General features: G+C 46.4%; 1 protein-coding gene and 1 non-coding gene across 2 annotated transcripts in view; both read left to right on the forward strand.

Annotated features, from left to right (window-relative positions):
* The window catches only part of BFSP2 (beaded filament structural protein 2), a 129,768-nt gene that overhangs the window by 27,291 nt on the left and 75,642 nt on the right, over positions 1–26,835 (forward strand). Inside the window, exons 2-4 of the mRNA XM_068545611.1 lie at positions 14,694–14,776; positions 20,562–20,718; positions 21,711–21,872. Of these exons, the coding sequence (XP_068401712.1) occupies positions 14,694–14,776; positions 20,562–20,718; positions 21,711–21,872 (402 nt within the window). The remainder of the gene's footprint in view (positions 1–14,693; positions 14,777–20,561; positions 20,719–21,710; positions 21,873–26,835) is intronic.
* On the forward strand, positions 1,846–1,918 carry TRNAE-CUC (transfer RNA glutamic acid (anticodon CUC)). Its single transcript has one exon. It is a non-coding gene; the product is annotated as a tRNA-Glu (tRNA).

The following is a 26,835-nucleotide window of genomic DNA, read 5'->3' on the forward strand; positions in this document are numbered from 1 at the left end:
GAGTTGTCCCAACCCCAAGCAAGGGGCTTTCACACCCCATGCCTGTCAGTCATTTCCAGAGGACTCGCGCAGGGAACTGAAAAGTGGGCTCTGCTGGCCGGAGGGCACGGCTCCAAAAAGAGCCCCGACTGCGGACCCCGGGAAGTGAAAGCACAGGGAACCCACAGGCGCAAAATGGGTGGAAAAAACAATCCAAGGGGATGTGGCCGAGCGCTGACAGTGTCTGCTCTAGCAGCCGCACCTGAAATAGGGAAGAGGAGCTCGCAATCCGGTTTCAGCCTCAACAAGTAGCCCACGTATTTCTGAGCAACACAAATTCCTCTGATGTCGGCAAGCGCCCAGGAAACAAATCTTGTCAGAGGGAAGTCGAGGATAACTATTTCTGCAGGGCCTCCTCCCGGTAAACACAAAGTGCCCCTCCGAGCCCACGTGACCGTGGCCATGTCCACGGGGTCGGCCCACGCCTCTGCAGACACCTCCCAGCCCCAGCACACGGGCCGCGCTGCTCCGCCCCATTCTCCCACGCCGGGTCCACCCAGGAAACCCGCTGCATCTTCATGCCCGCTGCCCAGAAGCCTCTTCTGGAGCTCTAGAGGTCCCCCTGCCCTCCACCTAGTGGTCTCCCACCACCACTGACCTGCCTTCTCCATCCAACTGTGCCAGCCACTCTCGCGCTACATGATAGGGGCCTAGGGCATGCCAGTCACTGCACTGATTTTCGTTCCCTCGTTGTTTTGTGACGTTATCTCATTCTTCTTAATCATGAAATACGTCAAACACATATAAAGGGGTGCCCAACATCCAAAATTGTCCACCTTAATGTTATTTGCTACAGACCTCTTTTAAAACCACAAAATCAAAGATTCCAGATACAACTGAAACACCCTTTGTGCTGCTCCGTCCTGATTCCACTCCCCTCCCCAGAGGCCACCACTGCTCTACATTTGGCATTTATCATTCCCACCAGTGTTGCTTCAATTTTACTATATATGTATATAAATCCTTTATAGGATTGTTTTGCATTATTTTAAACTTTATATTCAATTGTATTACACTGTGTATTAGTCAGGGTTCTCCAGAAAAACAGAACCAATAGGATGTTTCGAGAGAGAGAGATATTTATTTTAAGGAATTGGCTCACACTATAATGAGGCTAGAAGTCCAAAATAAAGGTGCCCGCAGGTTGGAGATCCGGGAAAGAGCTGTTGTTCCAGGACAAGTCCAAAGACCATCTGCCGGCTCTGGGGACCTCAGTTCAGGATAGTTTAGAATAGTTTGTTCTATTCAGGCCTTCAGCTGACTGGATGAGGCCCCGCCAACATTGTGGAAGACAATCCACTTTACTCAGAGTCACCAATTCAAATGTTAATCTCATCCAGAGTAATGTTTGACCAAATCTCTGGGCACCATGGCCCAGCCAAATTGACACATAAAATTAACCATCACACACTACTTCCTTCAGCAGCTTGCTTTCTTCACTCCTCATTTTGATTTTGAGATTTATCCATATTTATACATAGAGCATCTCATTGTATTTATACCATAGGTTATGAATTTTTCTGCTGATGGATAGAGGTTGCTTTCGGTTTCACTATCACAAACAGGAGGGGCATGAACCTTCTCATGCACACATGGGATTTACAAGGTGGGCAAACTATAGGCAGAAATCTAACCAGGCGCCTGCTTTTGTAAATAAAGTTTGACTGGAACACAATCACACCCGTTCATGTACAAATTGTCTAAGGCTGCTTTCATACTCCCAAGCAGAGTTGTGTAGTTGCAACAAAGACCACAAAACCTAAAGTATTTCCTCCCTGGCCCGCTATAGAAAGAGTTTCTGGGAATTCCCTGGTGGCCCAGTGGTTAGGACTCTGCACTCTCACTGCAGAGTGCCCGGGTTCAATCCCTGGTCAGGGAACTAAGATCTCACAAGCTTCGTGACGTGACCAAAAAAAAAAAAAAAAAAAAAAGTTTCTTCCCCGGCTCCAGGTTAGTACCTAGGAGCAGAATGGGCTGTGCCCATCACCAGATTTTATACGGCATTGTCAAATGGCTCTCCAAAGTGGCCGCACCAATTTACCCTCCCGGAAACAGTGTGAGAGATCCCCACTTTCTTCACATCCTCACCTCCCAAAGATTTGCCAGTCTGATGCTTGTGAACTGGTTTCTCATCCTTATTTCACGTTTCGCTCTTTAAACACATATCATTTATTCATTCAACAAACATCTATTAAGGGATCATTGTGTGCCTGGTACTATCAAGATCAAGCTGCCCCTTTTACAAGAGAAAACACTGAGCTACTTAGTGTGAGAATCACAGCTCCAACATGGTGGTAAGGCAAGATGGTCGTGTGTGGGTATTGCAGGCATGCCCTGGAGAGGGTAGCGCCATGAACATAAAATCAAACAACTGACATTGTTCTGCAGGCCTGAGGATGCTCAGTTGGAAAATAAAACAACGACTTGGCTCTCTGCGCACAGCTTCTGACAGTGGCACCTCCATCGCAAGTCTTAGCAGAAAGGACCTATATTTCACACAGGCATCAGTAGAGTTGTTTAGTAATTAAACTGGTTTTCTGTCTTCTCTTTTGACCTTAGAAAATAAAACATCTGCAATTATAAGAGAAAGACTGAGTGTGAGAAAGAAACTGTCCATAATTTATACAGCAAGACATACAGTTTTATTGTTTAAAGTTACCAAGATAGCCAATAAATAAAGGAAAAGGGAGGTGGAGTGTGAGTGAGCTAAATCTTCATTTGTCCGCCAGGAAGTCAGTAAATAATGCCTGTGGCTGATAACTCAAACAATCAAGAAGTTTGTAGAAATATGGGGCAAGCTCTGGACAAGTGAACAGCTGGGGACTAGGACATGAGGAGAGAAAAATGTGGGAAGGGGAGCGCTTTTCTTTACAAGCCTTTGTAAGCATCTCTTTTTAGTATTGTTTAATTTTTTAAACCAATGTATGTATTGCTTTGATAATTTTTCAATTGAAATACAAGAGGTACAAAAGAGAGCATCTGAAATAATTATAGATGAAGTGATAGGTATGTAATAATCTCAGAGATAGGAGTAGAGGTCAGCGGGAATAGAAATTTTTTTTTTAAATTAGCCGTGAGATTGTCATTGTTGAAGTAAGGAGGTGAGTCTCTCTCTACCCTTATACGTAGTTTGATGGAGTTGAAATTTCCCACAATAAAAAGTTTTTTTGAAAAAAGAAAAGAAGAGCAATGAGCTGTGAGTCAGACTGATACGGATTAAATTCATCTGGGCCACTTAGTTCTGGGGGCAAGTTCCTGAACTCTCTGGGCCTCAGTTTCCCCATCTGTATAATGGAAATTATACAGATGCACCCATTCCGAGGGCAGAGATGAGAGACTGTACCTGTCTCAGGAACACACATGTTAGTGGTGGGGAAAGACAGAAAAATATCAGGATAAAGTCTAACATGACAACTACAGTGATAGAGGTATACCCACAGGGAATATGGGAAGTACAGAGGATGACCAGGGCAGCCTGAGTTGGTTTTTTTAAAATTTATTTTATGGAAGTATAGTTGATTTACAATGTTGTGTTAATTCCTGAGCTGGGTTTTGAAGGATGGGTAGGAGTTCACCTGGCAGATAAGGAAAGCATGGAGGCTGGATGGCCTAGTTAGGTCATGACACACAGAGGTAGCAACATGAGTCAAGGTCTGGAAGCTAGAGAGGCCCACGTCTGTTCAGAAAAATAGTTCAGCCTATAGCAGGGGAGAGAAGAAGAGATAAAGCCAGAGTGAAGAGCAGGGCCAAGTTGTGAGGGTTTATTCAAGAGCACACCCTTGAATAAATTCAAATTGCATCTTAGTAAGTTCATTCCAGTAGAAAGGAGAAGGAGAAGTTGGACAGCAGTTGCTCCAAATCTAGAAAGCAGGGAGAGACAGAGAGACAGAGATATCACAGAGGGAGACCAGCGGGCTGCCCAAACAGAGCCTCCCAGGGTCACTGTATCTTGATGTGCCTGGTGCTCAAAACACAGATTTTATTAGGGCATGTGTAGAAAATTAGGCCCTGAAGGGCCGGGTCCTGACACATACACCCAGGCTTACATACTGGTGGACCGTGGCAGTTAAACTCTTTAGTGTCCAAAGCAAGCCCTCCTATATCCATCCAAGGTAGCTGCAGGCAGGATGCTGGGTGAGCCCAGAGCCAGAACTCGGGGGAACAGGATGAGGGAGGCCTCCGCAGAAGGTGAAGCCTAGGGAACTCTGTCCTCCTCGAGACAGAGTGCAGCCTCTAGGGACCAGGTGCTCCCGACCGCCCAGCACTGTGAACACCAGCACCCGCCAGTTCTGGCCTCTCACTCCACACTCCCCCGACCTCTCCTACTGAGACCTTCTCCCCTCAGCCAGAGCGCAGCGTGATGATGAGGTCAAGGCTTACATGCAGTACAACTCAGAAGTGCCCACCATCCTGAACTTGCCCGGAAGACCCGACCTTAGCCCTCAGTGTGCCTGATTCTCCCGGGACCCACAGTGGCTGTGACTGTGCTTGCGGGGAGCTGTCTGGGACATGACACCCTCTCCACTACCTGGTGACACGTCCCCTAACTCCACTTGCAGGTGCAACCTTAACTCACTGCGTGGGCTTCGTATTTTCCATCTTCAGGTAACAACTATCAGGTTGAACCAGAAAAGAGACAACTGGGGCTCGAACTAAGGCTGGATAAGGGACGGGAATGGAGTGAAGCTCATCAGTGTGGGGGAATTGATATGTTCTGATTTGGGGGTGAAAGGGAGGGAGGTAGCAAAGATGATTCTCAGGTTGGCACTAGGTAGGAACCTGGGTGTCCCTGGAGGGTCTCCCCTTCCTGGTTGTCCATGAAGAAGCAGCACTATTTCTGGGCTCATTAATCCAACTATATGTCCTGTACCAGACACTGTGCTGGGGATGGAACAACAGCAGGACAGAAAGGCGGTGCCTGGCCTCAAGGAGTTTATATTCTGGCAGCAAATACAGAGATAACAACTACTAAACCAATAAACAAAAATTGGTAATAATTACAAGCTGTGGTAAGTGTTTTAAAGAAAGTGAACAAGGCAGAGAGGGGCAGAGCGGAAGGAGGTCCTACCTTAGGCAGGGTGATCAGGATGAGGGAGCCACCCAAACACAGGAGCGGGGAGAGCAGTCCAGGCAGAGGAGTCCGCACGGGCTGAAGCCTCAATGCAGGAGAGAGGCCCGCGTGGTCCACAAAGACCCGGCGCCAGCAGGGTGGAGCCTGTGAGCAGTGGGAAGATTGACACACATGCGGGGCCTTGAGGGCCGCTGTCAGAAGCTTGGATTTTATCTTAAGCACAAGAAACACCTCAGAAGAGTTTTAATTTAATTTAATCAGAGTGGCATGATCTGATGTGAAGAGTTGAAGAAAATCACTCTGGAAGCAGGATGAAGAATGGACTCAAGGAGGAGAGGACAGAGGGATTAGGAGGATGTCACCATGGGGTCGGAGAGCGTGATGGGTGCACCAGGGTGACGTCAGTGGAGATGTGAGAAGTAGATGGATTTGAGATACATTGGGGCGGGTTGGGGGGGCGGGGAGTTGACTAACCTTGGTGTTGGATTAGATGTGGGAGATGAGAGAAAGCGTGATGTCAAGACTCCCTGGTTTCTGTTAGTACTGTTTACTGGCATGGAGCGAGGTGGGGGGGCGGTTTGCCTTAGAGGGCAAAAATTCCATTTTGGTCACGTTAAGTGTGAGACATCTGAGTCAAGTAGAGAAGATGTCAAGGAGAGAATGGTACGCAAGCCTAGAGTAGAAAGGAAGCTTCTGAGCTAGAGATATAAATGCAGAAGTCATCCGCACACACATTTCAAGCCATGTGAATGGATCAGATAACTCAGTGATTAAAGAGGAAAGCCCCAAGACCCAGTCCTGAGAACTCTAGCATTTAGAGGTCAGACAGGGGAGACAGACTTCATGCAGGAGGAAGCCAAAAGATGGCCAACAAAGTAGAAGGAAGAGCAGGGGAGAGTGGTTCATGGAAGCCAAGAGAGGAAAGTGTGTCTCATGACGAATGTAGTGGCAGGTCAGGATGAGCACAGAGAAGCATCTGGCTGGCTGGTGACATGCTGGCCTTCACCATCCTGGTGAAGATGCAGTAAGAGCAGGGTATAGGGACAGATGATGATTTCTTGTTCATTTATTGCTGGAAGCAAGTCATGCTGAGCATTTATCCTAAACTTGAAAGTCCAACAAATGTGAGAAGTGCTTCCAGGGCTCTTGCATCTGCCAGTGCACCAGCTGAGTCTCATTTCCCAGGGCCCAGTCTTACCCACCTCCTCCCTCACCTGCAGCTCTGGTTGCTGGGATGCCAATATCATTAACTCCAAATAAAGCTCTAATTATACCCTTGGGCCCAAATGATAACCCTTTTGAAAATGCTGCTCATCCTTGCCTTTTTGAAACACAATGAAGGTTAAATCCCTCACCTGCCACCACCAGCTCCATTTATTTTTATAACTGCATCCGCAGTGAGGATGGCAGTAGGAAAGGGTAAAATCCTCATCATCGTAGTACCAGGGACCAGGGCTTTTCAAATGACTATGGATGGAAAAACTGAAAGAAAAATAACATGAAGCCACTAGATAGAAGTCTTCATTCAGCCACCGGTGCATCCAGAAAAAGCAGAGTGGGGACAGTGCCAGACCACCATACCCAGCAGACTCACTCAACAATCACTGAACAACTGCTCTGTCCTAAGACGAATAACAACAATAAAGATGGCTACCATTCATGTTTACTCTGCTCCAGGCAGTCAGCCGAGTGCTTCCCAGGCATGGCTCATTTGTTTCTCACAACTATCCCAGGGGGCAGGGAGTGGCATTATCCACATTCTAGGATGAGAAACTGAATCTTAGAGTCACTTATCCCAGTAACTGGCCCAAATTGGTGAGGGAGGAGCTGGGGTCAAGAATAGGCCAATGTGGTCATTGCCTGCATACAGTTTACACTGCGTGGAGAGACGGGGACATGCTCCGCTGTGGGGGGAACGTGACTCAGATGCAGGATGATTCAAGGAGGGAGGTAGGGAGACAGCTAGGGCCCATGTGCAGCCAGTAGCTCCGGCTAAAAGCCTAGGGGCCATCCTCAATTCCTCTCCCTCACTCTCCCCATGACTGCTCCATCCCCACCATCCCTCAACCGCCCTAGTCAAAGCCACCATCACCTCCCCTGGATGAGTGCAGGAGCCCCCTAGCTGGGCCCTCGGCATGGCCCCCTGTGTCCCACAGGAGTCAGGGGGATCCACTTACCACACAGGTTACCCCTGTGCCTGCTCAAAGCCTTCCATTGGCATCCCAGCAAATGCCACTTCCTTCCCGCTCTTCCCAAGGCCTTCCCCCCAGGATCTGGTCTTTGCCTGCCTTTCTAACCGCATCTCCTACCATAGCTGCTGATTCCCCAAAACCAGCACAGAGCCTGGCACAGAGGAAATAATAATCACGTGCTGAAGACGTGAAGGTAGTAAAGGATGAGCTAATAAAGAAGCTTCGCAGAGGAAGCCATGTTCGAGAGGAGCGTTAAAGTGGGGAAGGGTTTCTCAGGTGGCCAGGGCCAGGGAGTGTCAGGTGGTAAGACCAGGTGTTCTAGGCAGAGGCAACGGTGTGGGTCAGGACAGCAAGGAGGTCCAGGAGCAGCCTGGGGGCGGCCTGAGCAGGACCGGAGCAGGTCTGTGCAAAGCAAAGGCTCTCAAAGTCGAGTGTGCATCGTAAGCCCCTGGAAAGCATGTTAAAGCACAGATCATTAGGACCCACTCCAGAGATTCTGACTCAGACGTCTGAGGTAGGGTCTGAGAATGTGCATTTCTCACAAGTTTCAGGTGGCGCTGAGGCTACTGGTCCAGGGACCACACTTTGAGAAGCACTGGTGTAAAGTCTGCTAAGGAAGCGTCCACGTGGAGGCGCAAAGGAAGACAGCTCCAGGGAAGTCAGATGAGGTGGCTGCCGGCCAAGCCCGGAGCAGCTTGAGCCTCCGCAGCCAGCGGGCAGCGCCCCGCCCTGCACCATCCCTCACAGAACACACCCCTGCCCCCCATGACCTCTGACTGCCGTTCCCCTGCCTCTCAACCCCCGCTACTCTCATCCGCAGCATTTTAGGCTTTGAAGGTGAATTTTGTTTCTGGCTCCAGCAAAATTAATGGGTCCTAATCCCTTAAGACCAGCTAATCTCACATAGAGATTCGCACTGTTGCTGCTATGACAGTGCCTCTTTTCAACAGAAGACCTGGTGTTAAGTTACGTAGCCTTGATGGTAGGAGTCCCAGCTCTGTTTGGGCAGAAGGACAGAGAGGAGAAGATGTCATCTGCTGGTGTCCCCAGCACACCATGTGCAAGCTGCTAGCCTGCCCTCCCTTAAGTCTGCCCTTGAGTGCAAATGTTACATCAATTTATACTTTTCTCCTACTAGAAAAGTGGGCAGGAGTGGTCCCAGGGTCATGGGTAAGTATGTTTGTATTCACAGCATCAGTCAGGGACTGTACATTTGGTATTTTCATGACCTTCTCCCCTGGAAAGAAAAGGTGATCAGAGAAGTGAGGTTAATTTGCATCCACTTCAACCATAAATCCAAGAGGACCAGATAGCTAATGTACGTCTCTCAAAGTTTTAAACACAAGTGCCCTCTCCTCTCTAGGGCCTGACAGCAAAGTTTGCAGCCGCAGAAGCCCCCTGGGCCTTCAGAGTTGGACCGCAGATCTGCCTCAGGTCTCCTCAGCTTACAGGGCTCAGAAATGAAAGCTCAGGGACTTGGAGTGGGAGACGGTTTGGTTTTTTTTTTTTTAACATCTTTATTGGAGTATAATTGCTTTACAATGGTGTGTTAGTTTCTGCTTTATAACAGAGTGAATCAGTTATACATATACATATGTTCCCATATCTCTTCCCTCTTGCATCTCCCTCCCTCCCACCCTTCCTAGGAGGTCACAAAACACAGAGCTGATCTCCCTGTGCTATGCGGTTGCTTCCCACTAGCTATCTATTTTACGTTTGGCAGTGTATATATGTCCATGACACTCTCTCACTTTGTCACATCTTACCCTTCCCCCTCCCCATACCCTCAAGTCCATTCTCTAGTAGGTCTGTGTCTTTATTCCCGTCTTGCCACTAGGTTCTTCATGGCCTTTTTTTTTTTTTTCCTTAGATTCCGTATATATGTGTTAGCATACTCTATTTGTTTTTCTCTTTCTGACTTACTTCACTCTGTATGACAGACTCTAACTCCATCCACCGCATTACAAATACCTCCATTTCATTTCTTTTTATGGCTGAGTAATATTCCATTGTATATATGTGCCACATCTTCTTTATCCATTCATCTGTCGATGGACACTTAGGTTGCTTCCATGTCCTGGCTACTGTAAATAGAGCTGCAATGAACATTTTGGTACATGACTCTTTTTGAATTATGGTTTTCTCAGGGTATATGACCAGTAATGGGATTGCTGGGTCATATGGTAGTTCTATTTTTAGTTTTTTAAGGAACCTCCATACTGTTCTCCATAGTGGCTGTATCAATTTACATTCCCACCAACAGTGCAAGAGGGTTCCCTTTTCTCCACACCCTCTCCAGCATTTATTGTTTCTAGATTTCTGATGATGGCCATTCTGACCAGTGTGAGATGATATCTCATTGTAGTTTGATTCGCATTTCTCTAATGATTAGTGATGTTGAGCATTCTTTCATGCGTTTGTTGGCCATCTGTACATCTTCTTTGGAGAAATGTCTCCAGAGACGGTTTGGTTTGACTGGTTAGCGTCCTCACACCCAGTAAGGAAGATGCCTCTTTGTCTTTGTGATGCAGCCCAAATAGGAACCAGGAGTCCTGACTATTCTATGTTACAGCAACGACAGAAAACAGTCCTCCACAACAGAGTCTCTCTTGATTCTGATGTGCCTTTCAGTTTCCAAAACTGATGACAAAGATATGCACACTTTCAGGTCACATTAACCTGGTTTGGCCTTCTGGCTCTGCCACATTCCAGCTATGCGATTTGGGCAATTAACATATGCTCTCTGAGCCTCGGCATTCTCATCCATAAAATGGGTGAGTTGATATCAGCATTGGAGGAGGGCCGTGAGCATTTAGTGAAGTCATGAATATTGAGTATTGGGTGGCAGGTGGGGAACAGTCAGTGAGCTGGGATCTATATAACAATTGGCTCTCCATGGATGAAACGCTCTGCTTTAGGGTGTTCGCCAATTTCCTAGTGTAGCTACTCTCACCACAGCTGACATCAAGCTACCAGCATGAATGCAGAGTTGGGAAGAGATGCATTGTAGGACAGTGTTACATAGTGTTCCCACCTGTCGACTGAAGAAAAACACACAACTTAAAAGTTGAGAGTTAAGTTTTATTAGGGAACCTTACTGAGGACTATAGCCCCAGAGAGACAGCCTCTCAAATAGCTCTGAGGAACTGCTCGGAAGAGGTAAGGTAAGAGGCAGGATATATTGGAGTTTTTTGCTGGAAAACATGTGGTCGAACATCAAAAGATTACTGCTAATCACGAGAAACTGACATCTCAAGTTAATGATTTTAGTGTTTTTCTATATAAAGGAAGATGCAGAGTCTGGGCTCATTGAAATTATTTCTTCAATATGCATCTTAACTCTCTGGGGCCAGTATCCAAAACACAGAAGACTTGCTGTTTTTATCCACCCTGAGTTCTCTGGGTGCACCATGGGGCTGGGGGCAGCTACAGTGGCTGATGGCTTGGTCCTTGTACAACTGGAATGGTGGGCAACATTCTTTGTTTACCAGAATGGCAAGCAATGTTCCCTGTCCACACATCATTCCAGATACGATAGGAGCAAATAACCTCAAAAGCAGAGATGACCGTCAAACATAGTAAAACAATTAGGAAATGATGAGTAGTCGTTACCTTTGTATTTTGAGTATTTATTACCTTTGTTTTTAGTATAATTTATGTAATTGTAAGTTCACATAATTAAAATTTTCATGATGGCTGTGTTTAACACCCGGCTCACGAAACTCCTGAAATATTTATTTAACAGTCTGTCCTGGCAAGCAGGTACAAGCCAGTACAAGCCAGTACAAGCCAGCTCCAGCATGTGAGTGGGCCACACCTGTAGGCAGTAAATCCAACTTCTCTCCTCCTTCCTTTCCTGTCCTCAGTCCCGGGGAAGGTTTCATGGTTTTCCCAGGTATAGAGACAAAGATGGTCCCTGTCCCACTGTGCAGGCGCCACACTTACTTTTGGCCTTGGCCACCATCCCAGTCCTCAGCCTGTGCTAAACCTCAGCCAACGTCACAGCCCTGGACCCGCCGCCTGGCCCTTTCCTGGCTGGGGGCGCTGAGCCACCCCTGACACTCAGAGGACGTGGCCTCTGGGGGACTGAGGGGCCGCGGGAGGACAGAGGAAGGCTCTCTGCGCTCAGTGATGGCCTGGAGGTCTATTTTAGGATACAGTCTGTGGAGATGGGGAAGCACGGCCAGCAAACTGCGCTTTGGCAAGTCAGGGCCTATAATTAGCCTCCACTTGAGGCTCGAATAAACCCCTGGTTGTTACTAAACAACAGCGAAAGCAGGAACATCCAGCTTCCCTGAGCCCAGAGCTGCCCAGCCTCCTTGGACAGACATTGGACAGAACCTCCCCATCTGCTGGGCGGCGTCCAAAGTGTCCCAGGCAGCCTCCCGTCCTCAACCCCAAGTAAGGAGAAGCAAGGACAGAGCCCTGGCCTCGCCTCCCATCAGCCTGTATCTCCTACCGACTCCTGCACCGTTGCTCCCGTCAGCCTCTTACTTATGAAGAGACTGCAGTCCGCTGGGCGGATGTCGCCGATTCACACACAGGGGACAGTTGCTGCTGGGCAGAGCAAAGCCCAAGTCAAAAGGCAGCACATGCAAGCGCTAGTGTGTTTGTTCTGGACGGTGGGACATAGGTGACTGCATCCTCAGGCATCTTTCTGCTTTTCCAGAATTGTGTGCCTCTGAATATGGTACACGTATATCCCCCCACACCCCAGGGTTGGGTTTTGTTTTTTACTTTTTCTGTCCACCCCCTGCATTGCATGTTTTCAAAGCAGAAACAAAACAGAGCTGTACCCACATGAAGAGTTTAAGCCTCAAGCTCCCTCACTTGCACGTCTCCCTTTGTATTAGTAATTTTTTTTTTTTTTCTTAAAGGCAGTCTCCCAACTTGTACAAGCTCCAGGCCCACATCTGCCCACATCTGGCCCTGCATGGCCAGCTACTCTAGAGCACTTTGGAAGCCATCATCTCTGAAGCTGGGGTTTTTGAGCCCGCGGTCTGGATACTTGCTATGACTCAAGGCCCCATGTTAGGGTGGAATATTTGCCATGGGCACCATTGGGAGAAAACGAGCAGGGTAATTGCCCTGGGCTGCAAATTCATCATCTGCAAAATGGCATCACGGAGCATCCAAAGACAAGGAAAGGGGTTCCTAAATGTGGGTGCAGCAGCGTGTAAAGGAGGGCGAATAGAGGGCTGGGTCGGAGCAGCCAAAGCCAGTCCTCAGAGGCCTCACAGAGCCAGAGCCTTTGAATGAACTATATTCAACGATATTAACTCTATGTTCTTATTTTCTGTATTCTTGATGCTGTGGCAGCTGGGGCCTCATTGACAGGGAGAGACGGCCCCATTGCAGGGCTAGTGAATCCTAGAGATAGGAACCACTTACCTGTGACGGTGCCTTTGAGATGCAAACCAACCCATCCTGAGTCAATACCCCAACCTGCCTCCCCTTGCTGGGGCTCACACTCCAAGAGGCAATATTCCTCTGCTCTGACCACCCAGGGCTGGGTACCAGACAACAAGGGACCATCTCTATAGCCCAGAGACCACTGAAATTATTCAAACCAGCCAATCTCAGCTGCTTATACTGCTGTGCCCATTCCTTCCCATGAAAACCACAATAAAGCCTTTTGCCCATGCTTTCCCCTCGCCCCTTCTGCTTCCTGACCAGCCCTGGTTCTTCTCTGTGTAGCCCTACATGGTGTGGCTGCCCCCTCCTCTTGGGAACTGTGAGTAACAAATGATCTTTGCAATGTCAGTTGTCTCCTGATCCGTTGGCCTCTCCATACCAGAATAAAAGCAAAATCCCCGGTACATCTTAAAACACCCTTCTTGGGGGCTTCCAGAAAATGACCTCCAGACCTGGGACAGGGGAAGACTGGGAATGGCTCACCCATGGTCACACAATTCATTCATGCAGGCATTCACTCAACAGGTGTTGATGGAATGTCCACCACAACCAGAGCTTGGAGACACAGCAATGAACAAGGAGTTGACCCCGGGAAGGGCCACTTCAGCACAGTGGGATGAGGGCTTTGCTGGGGAAACCGAGGGAGCACAGGAGTGGACCAAGTCCCAGATCTGGGTGGAAGGGATGGTGCGCCCTTGTTCCAGTGGGGTCATCCTGTGTTGTTTGTCCACTTCATTGAATTTCCCACCAGCAACCTCATCTTCTCTCTGCTCCAGCCCTGCCCTGACGCACACTGGAGCAGGCAACTGGGGTCTCCCCCTCCCCGTTCTTTCTCATCTTACTCCGGTCTCTGACCTCTGGTGCCGGAAGTCCTCCACCAAGTCAGCAAAGAACTTCCAACTCATTTACTTTCAAGAGCAAAGGACTGATAAGAGCTTAAAACAGTGATTTGCAACCTTTTTTTTTTTCAGTTTTATGTATTTTTATTAAACATAATTTACATATAGTAAAATACACAAATCTTAATGGTACAGCTTAACAAATTGTTACCTCCTATACATCAATGTAATCACCAGATCCAGATATGGAACATCTTTATCACTCCAGAAAATTTCCTCAGATTTGCATCCTTATTTTAAAGTAACAGTTAGTTTATCCCCCATCCCAAGCTGAAGATTATCCGAAAGCCAATATGTAAAAAATATATTTATTTTAAAAAGAAGTTTCTCAGGTTAAGAAGATGACTATCCTCCCAAACCCCACCTGTGGGGAACCCTGAGGGGTGCTGAGGGCCAAGTCTGAAAAATCATTCTTCTCCATGAAACCCCCGAACTGTATGTACCATGTTTATGTTCACATGTATGTTCTGAGGGCGGACAGAATTCTAGAGCCGAACTGTCCAGTTCTAGAGCCACCTGTGGCTATTTAAATGTAAATTAGTTAAGATTAAATAAAAGTAAATGTTCCGTTCTTCAGTTGCCTTTGCTACGTTTTGAGCGTTCGGTAGCCACGTGTGGCCACTGTGTTGGACCACACAGTGTAGAACAGTTCCACCATCACCGAAAGTTCTATTGGGCAGCACTGGTCCAGAGGTTTCATCAGCTTCCCAAAGGCATCCATGACCAGAAAATGTTAAGAGACACTAAGTCAAGCCAGTGCAACTTCATTTAAGGAGCCAGAAATTTCACTGGAGGGCCAAAAGCTCATCATTGTGACAGAGGCCACAGACAAGTCTGCCTTGAGTAATCTTTTTGCTCCAAAAATCCAACCCTAAAAGCCCTTAGAAGACACCCAGATTTTATGCTTTAGTGTCTATCTCGCCCCCCTTTTCTTAGAGAGGGACACTTGAATTCTAAAAATATTTGCCATGAGAAAAGTGCTCTCAGTGCCCCAGAGGCTCTGTGCCCAGCGCGAGGCGCAGTTTGAAGTAGGAAGACACCGCAGTGACCTTGTCCTTTGGTGTGTGGTCGTTCTAGGTGGGCGAGGCGGTCCTGGAAAACGCACAGCTCATGCTGCAGACGGAGAATATCCAGGCGGGCGCGGACGACTTTAAGGAGAGGTAATGCTCCACAGCCGAGGGGACAGTCCCTCCGTGCCCCAGACTCCTGGGCCACTCGGGTAATGCGGCCCCAGAGCCTGCAGCATGCACCCCAGCCTCATGGAAGGCTGGGTGGGATAACAGCATCCCCAGGAGAATCCAGAGCCAAGAATATCTGGCTCAAACCCTCCTTGTAGACACAAATAGGTCCCAAGGCCTCAGAGATTTTGCCAGTGTCACCTGGCTTAGAGCAGAGGTCTCAAAACCTAGTGTTCATCAGAACCACCTGAGGGACTGATAGAAAACGCAGATTGCTGTGCCCACCCTCAGAGTTTCAGATTCAGTAGGCCTCAGGCAGGCCCTAAAGCTTACATTTCTAACCGGTTCCCAACGATGCTCATCCTGCTGGTCCTGGGACCAAATTTTGAGAACTACTGGTTTGGAGCAATGCTTCTCAATCCTGGCTGCATATGAGAGTTACCTGGGCACTTAAAACTGCCAGTGCACAGCCCCACAGACATTAATGGGGGTGGGTCCCGGCCTCTGTATTTTTAAAGTTCACCAGGCTTTCCTGATGTCCATCCAGCCTTGAGAACCACCTCTTTGGAGTCTAATAGTGTCTCCTATAATGTGGCTGATGAAGATCGTTTTAAGCGGTATAAAGATAAACGTTTTAATTTTAATAGTCATGTATTTATTATTTACAAATTTATCTATTTATTTATTTATTTTTGGCTGCAATGGGTCTTTGTTGCTGCACACAGGCTTTCTCTAGTTGTGGTGAGCAGGGACTACTCTTTGTTGCAGTGCACGGGCTTCTCATTGCGGTGGCTTCTCTTGTTCCGGAGCACAGGCTCTATCTAGGCGCATGGGCTTCAGTAGTTGTGGCACAAGGGCTCAGTCGTTGTGGCGCACGGGCTTAGTTGCTCTGCGGCATGTGGGATCTTCCCAGACGGGGAATCGAACCCGTGTCCCCCGCATTGGCAGGCAGATTCTTAACCACTGCGCCACCAGGGAAGTCCCAGTCATATATTTATTTTTATAGTTACCTTCCGTTTATGGCCCATGAAACTGTTTTTCCACCATAGTACTACCATTTATAGTAGCAATTTAAAATTTATTTAATATAAAGAGCTTTTAAAGTTTATTGATTTAAGATTTACTCTTTAAGTACATGAATTTAAGGAACAACATAAAGTAAATAATGATACAGAAAATACACATTTAGTGCAAAATAGTGTAGGTGAGTGGGGTTTGTAAAACACTGGTCTAATGGAGAAGCAAAATGAAGATGCCCCTTTTATGGATGAACACAGTGATTTTGAGAATATTTTGAAGGGAAGGTGTCCTGGGAGTTGAGCAAATGGGTGGATGATAGGACTGTTATTCCCTAAATTAGCAAAGATGAAGAGGAAAGGCATATAGTTAGGAGTCTATGGGGAAGACCATGATCCCATGGCCATTCTTATCTTAGGAATAAGAAGGGTGTTGTGATGAAAAAGGGAATCTCCACCATCTCCTCAGATCCCCAGTCATTTCCTTTCTTTGAGACCAAGCTTCTCCACCTGCTAAAAGGCCTCCATTCGTGCCACTCTGGAGTCAAGGAGACTCTCAACCAGCCAGGGTTGCCGTCTTGCTCAGCACTGGTAGCCAAGGTCAGAGGCGCTCAAAGAAGTGCAGCCATCATCCAGCCACTGACAACTCTCTGCATGATTAAAGACAGATGCCAACTGGGACTTCCCTGGTGGTCCAGTGTTTAAGACTCCACACTCCCAATGCAGGGGGCCCAGGTTCGATCCCTGGTCAGGGAACTAGAGCCTGCATGCTGCAACTAAAAGATCCCACATGCCACAACTAAAAAGATCCCACATGCTGCAACTAAAAGATCCCGCATGCCACAACTAAAAAAGATCTTGCATGCTGCAACTAAAGATCCCATGTGCTGCAACTAAGACCTGGCACAACCAAATAGATAAATAAATATTAAAAAAAAAAAGATGCCAATAGACATCGAACCATTCACACTAAATTTAAGGTAGAATTTAATTAAGTGTGATTAAGGTAGCATCTGACTGAAATGTTTTTCACTCATTCATTCATTTATTCCTTTTGGCATGAATTCATTCATTCATTTGTTTATTCATTCATACATACCTTTGTCCTGCCATTCAACAGAGTAGAATGTAAACTCACTGAGAGCAGGGGCTTGGTCTATTTTGTGCCCCAGTGTATCACCAGCACCTAAAAGAGTGCCAGCACAAGATAGATGCTCAAAAAATATTTATCGAATGAGTGAATGAATGAATTCAACAAATGTTTGAATGTCTGCTTTGTGCCAGGCTCCTTGCCAGGTGCTTGGAGTGAAGTGAATCAGGCATGGTTCCTGACCTCCGTGAGCCCACAGGTTAGTGGCAAAGACAGAGGGTGAACAGACAGTGATTACTGAGCAAATGTGCCATCACTGAGATGAGCCCAGATGAGGGGGGTCATTTAGCCTGGTTAGGGAGTGTTGACAAGAGATGATGCCTGATTTGGGTCCTAAACTCATGTAGAAGTTGAACCGGCAAATAAAGTAGGCATGACTTTCCAGGCAGAGGGGACAACGTGTGCAAAGGCGGGAGGACATTAGAAGACATGGTGTGTTAGTGGAATCCCAAGCACCCCAGGATACCTGGGGCATATAGAGTGAATGAAGGGGAGACAGATCCTGGAGGACCATGTCAGCCATTCCAAAGGGCTTGAAATTACCTGAGAGCAGAGGAGACCCATAGAAGGGGTTCAAGCAGTGGCTCATCATGACCAGATTTTAGCTTTAAAGGAAGCTTTGTAGGGTGGAGAGGACAGGCAAATGAGCAGGAAACAATGAGAGTGAAGGGTTTGAACTGATGGAGAGGCAAGGTCTGGATTGGGAAGTAAATTGAGATCAGATTATTGAGGATGACACTTAAGGCATCTGAGCAGAGGAGTGACTCCATGTGGTTAAGGACAGTCACTCTGGGGGCAATGCTGTGGGCCTGGGAAGACAACGGGAGGCATAGTTCAGGGCCTGCCTGGGATGGTAGCAATGGGCAGACTTGAGGGGTGGGTTGAAGAACTAACCGGCTGGATTTGAAAATTATCTACATAGACAGCCTGAAAAGAGAAGGTTAAAGGTAAGTTCCAGACTTTGAACTTAGGTAATCTAGAAGGTGATTCTTTGAATGAAATAGAAAATTGGGGAGGGAACGCTTACCTAAAATTCAGGGTTTGATAATAAGTTTGGTTTTGAGGAAGCTGAGTTGAGCTGATGGTGGAGCAGCCAAGCAGAAGTGATGGGATGCCGTAGACAATGTTGTGTTAGAGTGGCCTGCAGGTCAAGGCAAGACAGCTCTGGGTGTCATGAGCACCCAGGGGTTCTAACTGAAGCACCATTCAAAATGAGGCAGTGAAAAAAATGCTAAAAGTGTTAACAGCAGCCTTGGGGGATATCACAGAGTTATCCCTCGGAGGACTGCCAAGAAAACGGTCTGTAGGAGACCAGAACCTCCAGTAATGCTGAATGGATCATGTGCTGAAAGGCACCAGGCTCCCTGGAGAGGTGAGCAAAATAGGACTCCAGAGGCACGCGGGGTATTCTTCCAGCTTGGGTCAAAAGAGACTAATCCCCGTCGTATGAGAGAGTTTCCATTTCAGCTGGAAGGATAGGACTTGTTTCCAAAAGAACTAAATGTTGATAAGAATGCAATCCTTCAAAAAGAATAAATTTGGGTAGAAAATCTAATTCCACATATAGAGCACAGAAAAACGCTTCAGAAACCAGCCCCCAAGTGCTGATTCAAATGTAGAAATCCAACTCTGAGGGAAGTCTCTGGTGGTATGCCACAGGACTCTGTCCTCAGTCCCTTCATTTACTATTTTTAACTGCAAGGTGCTTGAAAGCAGGTGTGGCAAAATGGCAGATGATACAAAGCCAGTTGGGGTGGTGAAGAGTAGAATGACAGAATCACGGTTCTGATCCCAATACACTGGAACAATGGACCAATGACATTGAAAGAGGATAAACATAAACTCCTATTCCTGGGTTCAAATACCAGTTGCACCCAGGAGGACAGGGAAATTGGGCTGAAAGTAGCTTTTGTGAAAAATGTTCAGGGCGTCTACTTGGCAGGAGACTCAATATTAGTTAGCAGCAAATACAGCTAATCAAAATGAAATGAACAAACATACAAACAAAAACCCACAATACAAATCTTAGGATCCGTGATGAATAGAATTAAAGGGTTTAAACAAAGGAGCAGACAGCCCTACAAGACCCTGAAGTAATCAGGTAACATCTGGAGTTTTGCATTTCATTCTCTGTATCACATTTTAAGAAGGACACAGACCAATTGGAGCATTTCAAGTCATTCCAAAAATATATCTTAAACCTGCTGCTGCAAAAACAAAAATGAAAGGGTCATAGTCCCTGCCCTCGATAATGATGAATATGAAAACCCATTTACATGAAAAATGGAGGAAGGAAGTAGGAATGCTTAACCTGAGGACAAAAAGGCTTGGAGGGGTGTAGGGGATGGAGATGGGGGACAAGAGAGTGACGTAAGAGAGTGTCTCCAAATATTTGTAGGACTGCCAGTGGAAGGATTAGACTGACTTTGGGTGTTCCAGTGGGTGGAACTCAGACTCTTTCAGGAATAGAGACTAAAGCTCTTGAAGGAAGCAATCTGCAATAGTTAGAGCTGTCCAAAAATGGCATGATGGCCTTGGGAGATGATGAGGTCCCCGTCGCTGGAAGTATTGAAGCAGAGCCTGCGTGATCACCTATCAACAATGACATCAAGGGATTGTCACCAGGCAGGAGTTTGGATAGTTGAACACGAAAATCCTTTAAAATTCCAAGACTTTAAGAGGCTTTCTGAAATGAGAGGTGTGAGATTTCTCCCTTCTGTGGATGGATGAAGGTAAGGTGTGAAACTTGGCTGAGTGGAAGGCCATGGAAGAAAGGAGTGCCACTGGGAGAAACTGCCAAAGATGTTGGGTAGTTGTTATAAAAAAGGCCCTGTGCAAACCAGAGATTGAAACAATGCAAAGGGGGCAGTTTCAGACTTGTGTCTGCGTGTATATGTGTGCCTGTGTGTTTTTGCGTATTTCGCATGCAAATCCAGGTTTCTGGTTTCTCAAGAGAAGGGCATACCCCTTCCCACGCTGCAGTGTTGGGGAGGGCTGGGCAGCAGCGCCCCTTTAGGTGAAGCATGTGCTGTACTACGCGTGTCAATCCCCACCTCTTGCTGTTGCCCAGACCTGGCCCTCATCCCTCATCTACTTTCCCCACTTGGTCACTGAAGGCATTTGGGTTTGCAGCCACGGTCCTGAAATTTTACCTGGGCTTTCTGGGAGAGGAACCATGCACGTTCTTCATTTGGGGATCACCAGCACACAGCCTGGGACTTAGCAGATTCTCAGTAATGTTCGTTAAAGGATCCCCAGGTGAAAAGGATTACAGATCAGCATAATGATGACAACACTGGTCCCCTTACCTGGATCTGCCCTCTTGGAGAAGTTTCCCTAGAGCTCTGTGCTTCCAGTGCCCCATGAGGATGGCACCTAATTAATCCAGGTGCCCTGTTATCAGAAGTTGGCTGCAATCGCTTTCATTTTAATAAGTCAACAGGCAGCAATTGCATTAACAGTGTCCTCAAACCCATTGGAACAGTGACTTTTAACATTCATTGCCTAAGTATCCATAATTGATCTGTTGGTCACATTTATAATCTGATTATTTTTCTTTGGGGGTCACCCAGCTCTGCTGATTGAGTTCCTTTACGTACAGATATGAAAATGAGCAGCCGTTTCGAAAGGCGGCAGAAGAGGAAATTAACTCTCTGTACAAAGTCATTGATGAAGCAAATTCGACAAAAAAGGATCTGGAGAGTCAAATAGAAAGCCTGAAAGAAGAACTTGGTTTTCTGTCAAGGAGCTATGAAGAGGTAGGTGGGGGCACTCCTCTGTCTGGCTGAGCTTCACAACACAGGTGACGTTCCGCGTCACTTGCCCAGGGCTGCAGGCAAAATGCCAGTAAAATATTTCCAACTTCTTGTAGTGGGTGAGGTTACCCTGAGTTTCAAACTCAAATGGCTTCAGGGACCAGGCCGGTACGTAAATGGGGAGGCAGCAGGTCCAAGCAGTAGTGAGTGATGGAACGTGTGTTGAATCGGAGGGAGCATCCCCTAAGCTTTCTAGTTCAGACTTTTTTTTCAACACTGTACTGGACAAACAAAATAACTCCAAGAGTAGACCCAGGCTGTGGTTTAGTCACACTCAATGAAATTAGGTCAGATCGTTGAGTGACAGGACTGAAGGGGACCGCCTGTGGTGATGTGGTCCCGTGTCCTGCAGAACTGCAGTGATTCTAAACCACCTCACACCAGTCAGGGTCCAAACATCCAAGATCCAAAAAGTGCTTGCAGTTGGAAAAAGTCAAAACCCATTTAACCATGTTCACATTGGGAAGTTCCTTCTTTTGTCCAACTGTAAGCTAACCAGGAATCAATAAGCCCACTTCCTCCTGTCCTTAGCTCCATAGTTTGTCACCACTCTCCAAAGGTAACGCTTTAAAAACTCTGCAGTTATCTTTAAATCTCTTTCCGCCCCCTCTGACTTGATGAAATTCATAAATTTCATCTTGCTGTTATTGCTTACTCTGTGTTGTTGTTTTGTTATTTATTTATTTTGATTTTTGCTTTGGGTGGGCATGGGTTTGTGAAGAGTAGCCTAAGAAATGCATCCTGGGGAAAAGAGAATATAGCGCCCATGCTGGGAAGAGGACCAGGGACTTTGCCTGTCTTTGTGAAGCGCCATGTTTGGCAGCAGCAAAATGAGAAGCAAAGTATTGCCCACGGAGCTGAGCTTCGGCTGGCTAGAATTCTGTGTCTTTTCTTTCTCCTCTGGAACTCACTGAGGTATATGTTGTCATTTTCAGGATGTGAAAATGCTATACAAACAGCTGGCAGGGTCTGAGCTGGAACCATTGGATGTTCCCATTGGCACTGGGCTGGATGACATCCTTGAGACGATCAGAATTCACTGGGAGAGAGATGTGGAAAAGAAGCGGGCGGAAGCGGGAGCCTTGCTCCAAGCTAAGGTAAGAGGCAGGACCAGCACGCTCACTCTGCCCTGTGCAGAAGGAGGCCAAGCAAAGATGAGTAGCAGCTGACATGCAAAAGAAGAAAAGCAACCATTTCAATCTCGTTAGAAAAGAAATGCAATTTAAAACAAAGCTTTTTGTTTACCTGTCTAAATGCAGAAAAAGTTTAAAATGGTAATAGTGCTGGCAAGCATGTGGAAATGTGGGTGCTCTCCTGAGTTGTTGGGGAGCACAAACCCATGTGACATCTTTGAGGAAGGGATTTGATGACATGTACCAAGAATCATAAAATGCTCCTGCCTACCACTTGAATAATCTAGACCCCATCCTAAAGTTATAACTGAAAATACAGATAAAGTGTACATCCAAATATACCCACTGAAGCCTTTATTATTATAAGGGTGAAAAAAATTGGGAAGAAAACAGGATAAATATTTAATAACAGGAGAAAGACTAAGCCACAGCCTAACCATGCAATAAAATATCAGGCAGTTATTAGAAATGATATTTATGAAGCATTTATAGCAATATGGGAACTGCTCAGGCAATAAGGTAAAATGGGGAGAAAAAAGAGAGTACAGAATGGTATGTACCAGGGGTCAGCAAACTTGTTCTGTAAAGGACAAGATAGTAAATATTGAGGCTTCCTGGGCAAGATGGTCTCTGTTGAAATACTCAGCTCTGCCACTGTGGTGTGAAAGCAGCTGTGGACAGAAGGTAACCAGTGAGCATGGCTGTGTTCCAATAAAACTTTATTTACAGAAACAGGAGGTGGGCTGGATTTGACCTTCGGGCTGCAGTTGCCAACCCCTGCTATACACAGTAGGTAAAGCATTCAAACAAAGAAACTAGGCATCAAGAAAAGGTCAGAACATGGTTTATTGTACTTCAATTATACCTTAATAAAGCTGTGAAGAAAAGGTCTCCCTTAAAAAAAGAATCAGAAAGAAAACTCTAAACTATAAAGGTATTAGCATTAGCAGTGGTTGTCTTTAAGTGTGGGACCCATTTCATGTTGTGATGTTTTTTCTTTCTTGTTTCCGAGTTTTTCTTAAGTTTTTTTTAAGTAGTATGAATTATATTCATGGAGGGAAAGCATCTTTTATTAAACCTCATAAATAAGAAAGGAATTAACCAGAAAATAGAATGCACAGGGTTTGTTCTTCCCTTCCCTTTCTCCCACCCATTCATGATTCTGGAATTCTGAGGCAGAGGATTGAAAGAGCAGAAGAGGAAGGAAAGCATGAAGGAAATGGGAAAAATAAAGTAGAATTTGAAAGAAGGCAAGAGGGCTGCTCCTGATTTCTCGGGGACCATTGAGTGGGTCTCAATCCTGACTGCAAAACAAAATTATTTCAGTGCACTTTCAAAAACACCCAGGCCCAAGACCAATTAAATCAGAAGGAGGAGAGGGACTTCATGGTTTTTAAGCTCACTGATGATTCTAATACACAGTCAAGTTTGGGAACCACAGGAGTTGATAAAACTCCCAAAAGAAAACCAGGAGGACCTTTCTTCTCCTAGCCCTCCTCAAGCCCTGCCCCCCCCCCCCAAGTATCAACAGGAAACTTCCCCGCAGGGTCTTCACAAGTCTGGATCCCCCAATGTTCTCCAGCCCAGAAAACATCTTCCACTCCCCAATTCTCCACCCCCTACCCCTTTTCAAAAGCTCTTCTTTCTAACCTTCAAATCCGTGGGCCAGGTCACTACAAACAATTTCCACGGCAAATAGTGCCTAGTAACTCCATGAAATACAGCCCCCATAACCAGTGAGAGGCAAAACCACACAAAGAGAAAGTGAAACCAAAGGATAGATATGGTTTGGGTCCATTGCTTCTTAGGGGACTCATGAATATTTATAATTAATGACCCTAGAGACCATCAGTCCCATTCCCTCATTTTAGAGGTGAGGAAACTGAGACCCAGAGAGGGCAGTTGATGTCCTGGAGTCGCACAGCTGGTTGGAACACCACAGTTCAGCTCTCCTGGCTCTTGATCCAGGGATTTTTTTCTCTGCATTAGGCTGTCACTTCTCCTTGGCTCTGCTTCCAAAGCTAAATCACAGTGGCCCAGGAATTTGCAGACTTGTTTCTGTCCCAACCCTCCTGGGGTCTACATCACACAATAGTGATTATCTCTTTGGGAAAGGGTGGAGGGGCATTATAATTAACAGAAATTAATCCTGCATAGTGTGAAAAAGAAAAAAAAAAACTTCATTATTATTCACCCCTCACCCTCTTGAGAATCATCACCAGCCCAACAGTCATTCAAACATTAATTCTGAACAGATTCATTAGTGTTTTTTTAACAGAGTAATCTGAAAGCTGCATCTCAGAGAAAACAGACAGTACTTGTTTCAGTTTGGCCGATGCTCCCTGGGCCTCTTGCAGAGAGGCGGAGCTCAGAAAATATTTGCAGAATGAGTGAATTCCTCTAATCATCAACAGAGATCAGAGCTGACAGCCAGAAGTCCTCCAATAAATAGTTTTGTCGATTGCCGTCATGCCCTCGGGGGCTGACTTTTGTCCAGCCTGAACATCTCTTGTAGGTTTCTTGGCTGCAAAGCAGGAATGTGAAATGGTTTAGCACACGCTGCTTTCTAAACATTTTGCAGAGAGAATACAGACATGTATTTAATTACCTCTCAGCCTGGAGAGGCTAAAAATTAATTGACTTGATTAATTTGTCTTCATTTAAGTTCCCCCGGAAACTGATCCTGAGACAAATATTGAAGTGTAGGTGGTTTCTTTGGAAGTTGCCAGAAGCAGAGAAGCGGACACACAAAGAGCACGTTATCCAACCACCTCCCACTGGGGGAGACTGGAGCATCCCCATGGGGGCCCAGGGAACAGTACAGAATACAGGAGAGGAGAGAGGCAAGGAAGACGGGGTAGTAATACCCTCTCCCCTCAGTCATCTGCCATCTGCTGGTAGAGTGACCTTTCAAAGACTTCAGAGAGAGCTCCCAGGGAGAGGTGCAAGTGCGCTGTACACTGACGTTGGCTAGATTAAGATCTCTCAGTGCCCTTCTTTCCTAAAACTTTTGCAGAACTTATGGGTACATCGAAATCATCTGTCAGTCACTGTTAGAAGACCTAGAATTAAAAAATAAAACTGATAGCCACGCGAGGCCATTTGTGCTGGCTAGACCTCTGACATCCTTTCTGCTCATTCAATTCTCACAACAGCCTCAAAAGCAGGAACTCTTGTTATTCCCATTTCACAGATGTGTTTTCTGCTACCAGGAAGGAAGGAAGGGAGGGAAGGAAGGAGGAGAGAGAGCTAGCAGCTTCTAGTTTCCCTGCAGCCAGGCTGTTTCTACTAAGTTTTTCTTTCACAAATGCAAGCATTTCAAGTGTCATATCATCAACAGGAAAATGAAGTTCCAGGTAGCCAAAAAGACACTTTCAAAAATATGACGCAGTTGTAGTCTTCCATGTCCGTGTCAGTCCATCATGATACATATAATCCCATGTTTCTTCCAGCTGACCTTTTCCTTACAGTGTGCGGTCCTCCTGGAAACGGGGCCACCCTGCAGGCCAAGGGTAAGGGCTCCCAAAGTTTCTGAATCAGGCTGCTTAGGGTTCGAAAGGTTGACCTACCCCACTTCAGTTTCCCCTTGATGAGATTGGAGGCCCTCCCCTCAATTCTCAGAAGCCAAATCTCTGTCCCTTGTTCACTGCAGCTGGGTGACGTGCACAGAAACCAAAGGCTTATTCAATCACCAGCGTGAGCTGGAGGGGGGTGGGTGGCAGCTCCTATGAGTCCCTCGGGGCCAGGAACTCCACAGCAAATAGATTGCTCCCATGCTCCCTGCCCTGACAGTAGGTCACACTTCCCTCAGATCAGTTTAAGGTATTTGTGGTCAGAAACTTTATCTGAGCTGTAACCATCATGCCTCAAACAGTCAGGATGACAGATTGTGGAGATGGTTAAGAAAGAAGAGAGGTGAAGAGATGGAAACGAATTGCGAGGTTCCTGGTTATTGATAGTCTTAGAGCTGCAGGAGGCACCAGACATGGGCTGGAGCAGTGCCCTCTGATGGAAGTCTCCACAGTGATAGGGCTGTTCTGTAATCTGTGCAGAGTCCAGTGTGGCAGCTCAGCCACGTGTGGTTACTGAGTGCTGGAAATGTGCCTGATACACCTGAGAAACTGAATTCTTAATGTTATTTAATGTTTATGACTTCTTACATAAATATCTACATGTGGCTAGTGGCTACCATACTGGACAGCACAGGTCTAGATCTACCCATGAGAGACTAGAATCCTTGGATAACATGTCCCCATGTCATCCGTATTCACAAACAATAACTTGCTCTGTGAAGGCAAATACTTTATACGGGCTGCTGTGTCTATGCCTTTTCTTTGCTTGCTTTTACCAAGAAGATTCAGTATTTTCTAGGATATGTGAAATTAGATTAAATGGATTTCTGGCACTCAACTGTCACTTGCTCTAGGCTCCAAGACGGCTTAATATGGTCCTGCCACGATAGCCAACTGGAAGAGTTCCTTTGAGAGAGCAGAATGCTGAGAGCATCTGTAATCTAGGGGTCCCTGTGTGTTGATGAGTTGGCTATAATCTCAATGGCTCTTCTGTGAAATAAGCACTGGTTTATTCGTCCTGGTGCGCTCACAGCAAGCACTGAAGATGAGTCACCTAGCATTTCTAAACCTCAAAATACGTCACAGAGCGGGTTTTGCAAAAGGGCCCCAGCTTGCTTTTATTTCTTTTTTTATTTATGCATTTTAATATCTAATACCTTCACTTGGTTCGAAATTCAAAATGTACAAAATGATATACCGTGAAAAGTGTCATCGCACCCATGTCCCAGCCACCCAGTCTTTGTCGTAGGGTCAGTCAATGTTTTCCTTTTCCTGTGTGCCCTTTCAGAGACATTTTATGCATGTACAAGAAACTATGTATATCTTTTCTCTTTTAACACAAATAGTAGCATTCA

Source organism: Eschrichtius robustus, chromosome 6 (genome assembly GCF_028021215.1).
Source record: "Eschrichtius robustus isolate mEscRob2 chromosome 6, mEscRob2.pri, whole genome shotgun sequence".
In the NCBI taxonomy this organism is placed as follows: Eukaryota; Metazoa; Chordata; class Mammalia; order Artiodactyla; family Eschrichtiidae; genus Eschrichtius; species Eschrichtius robustus.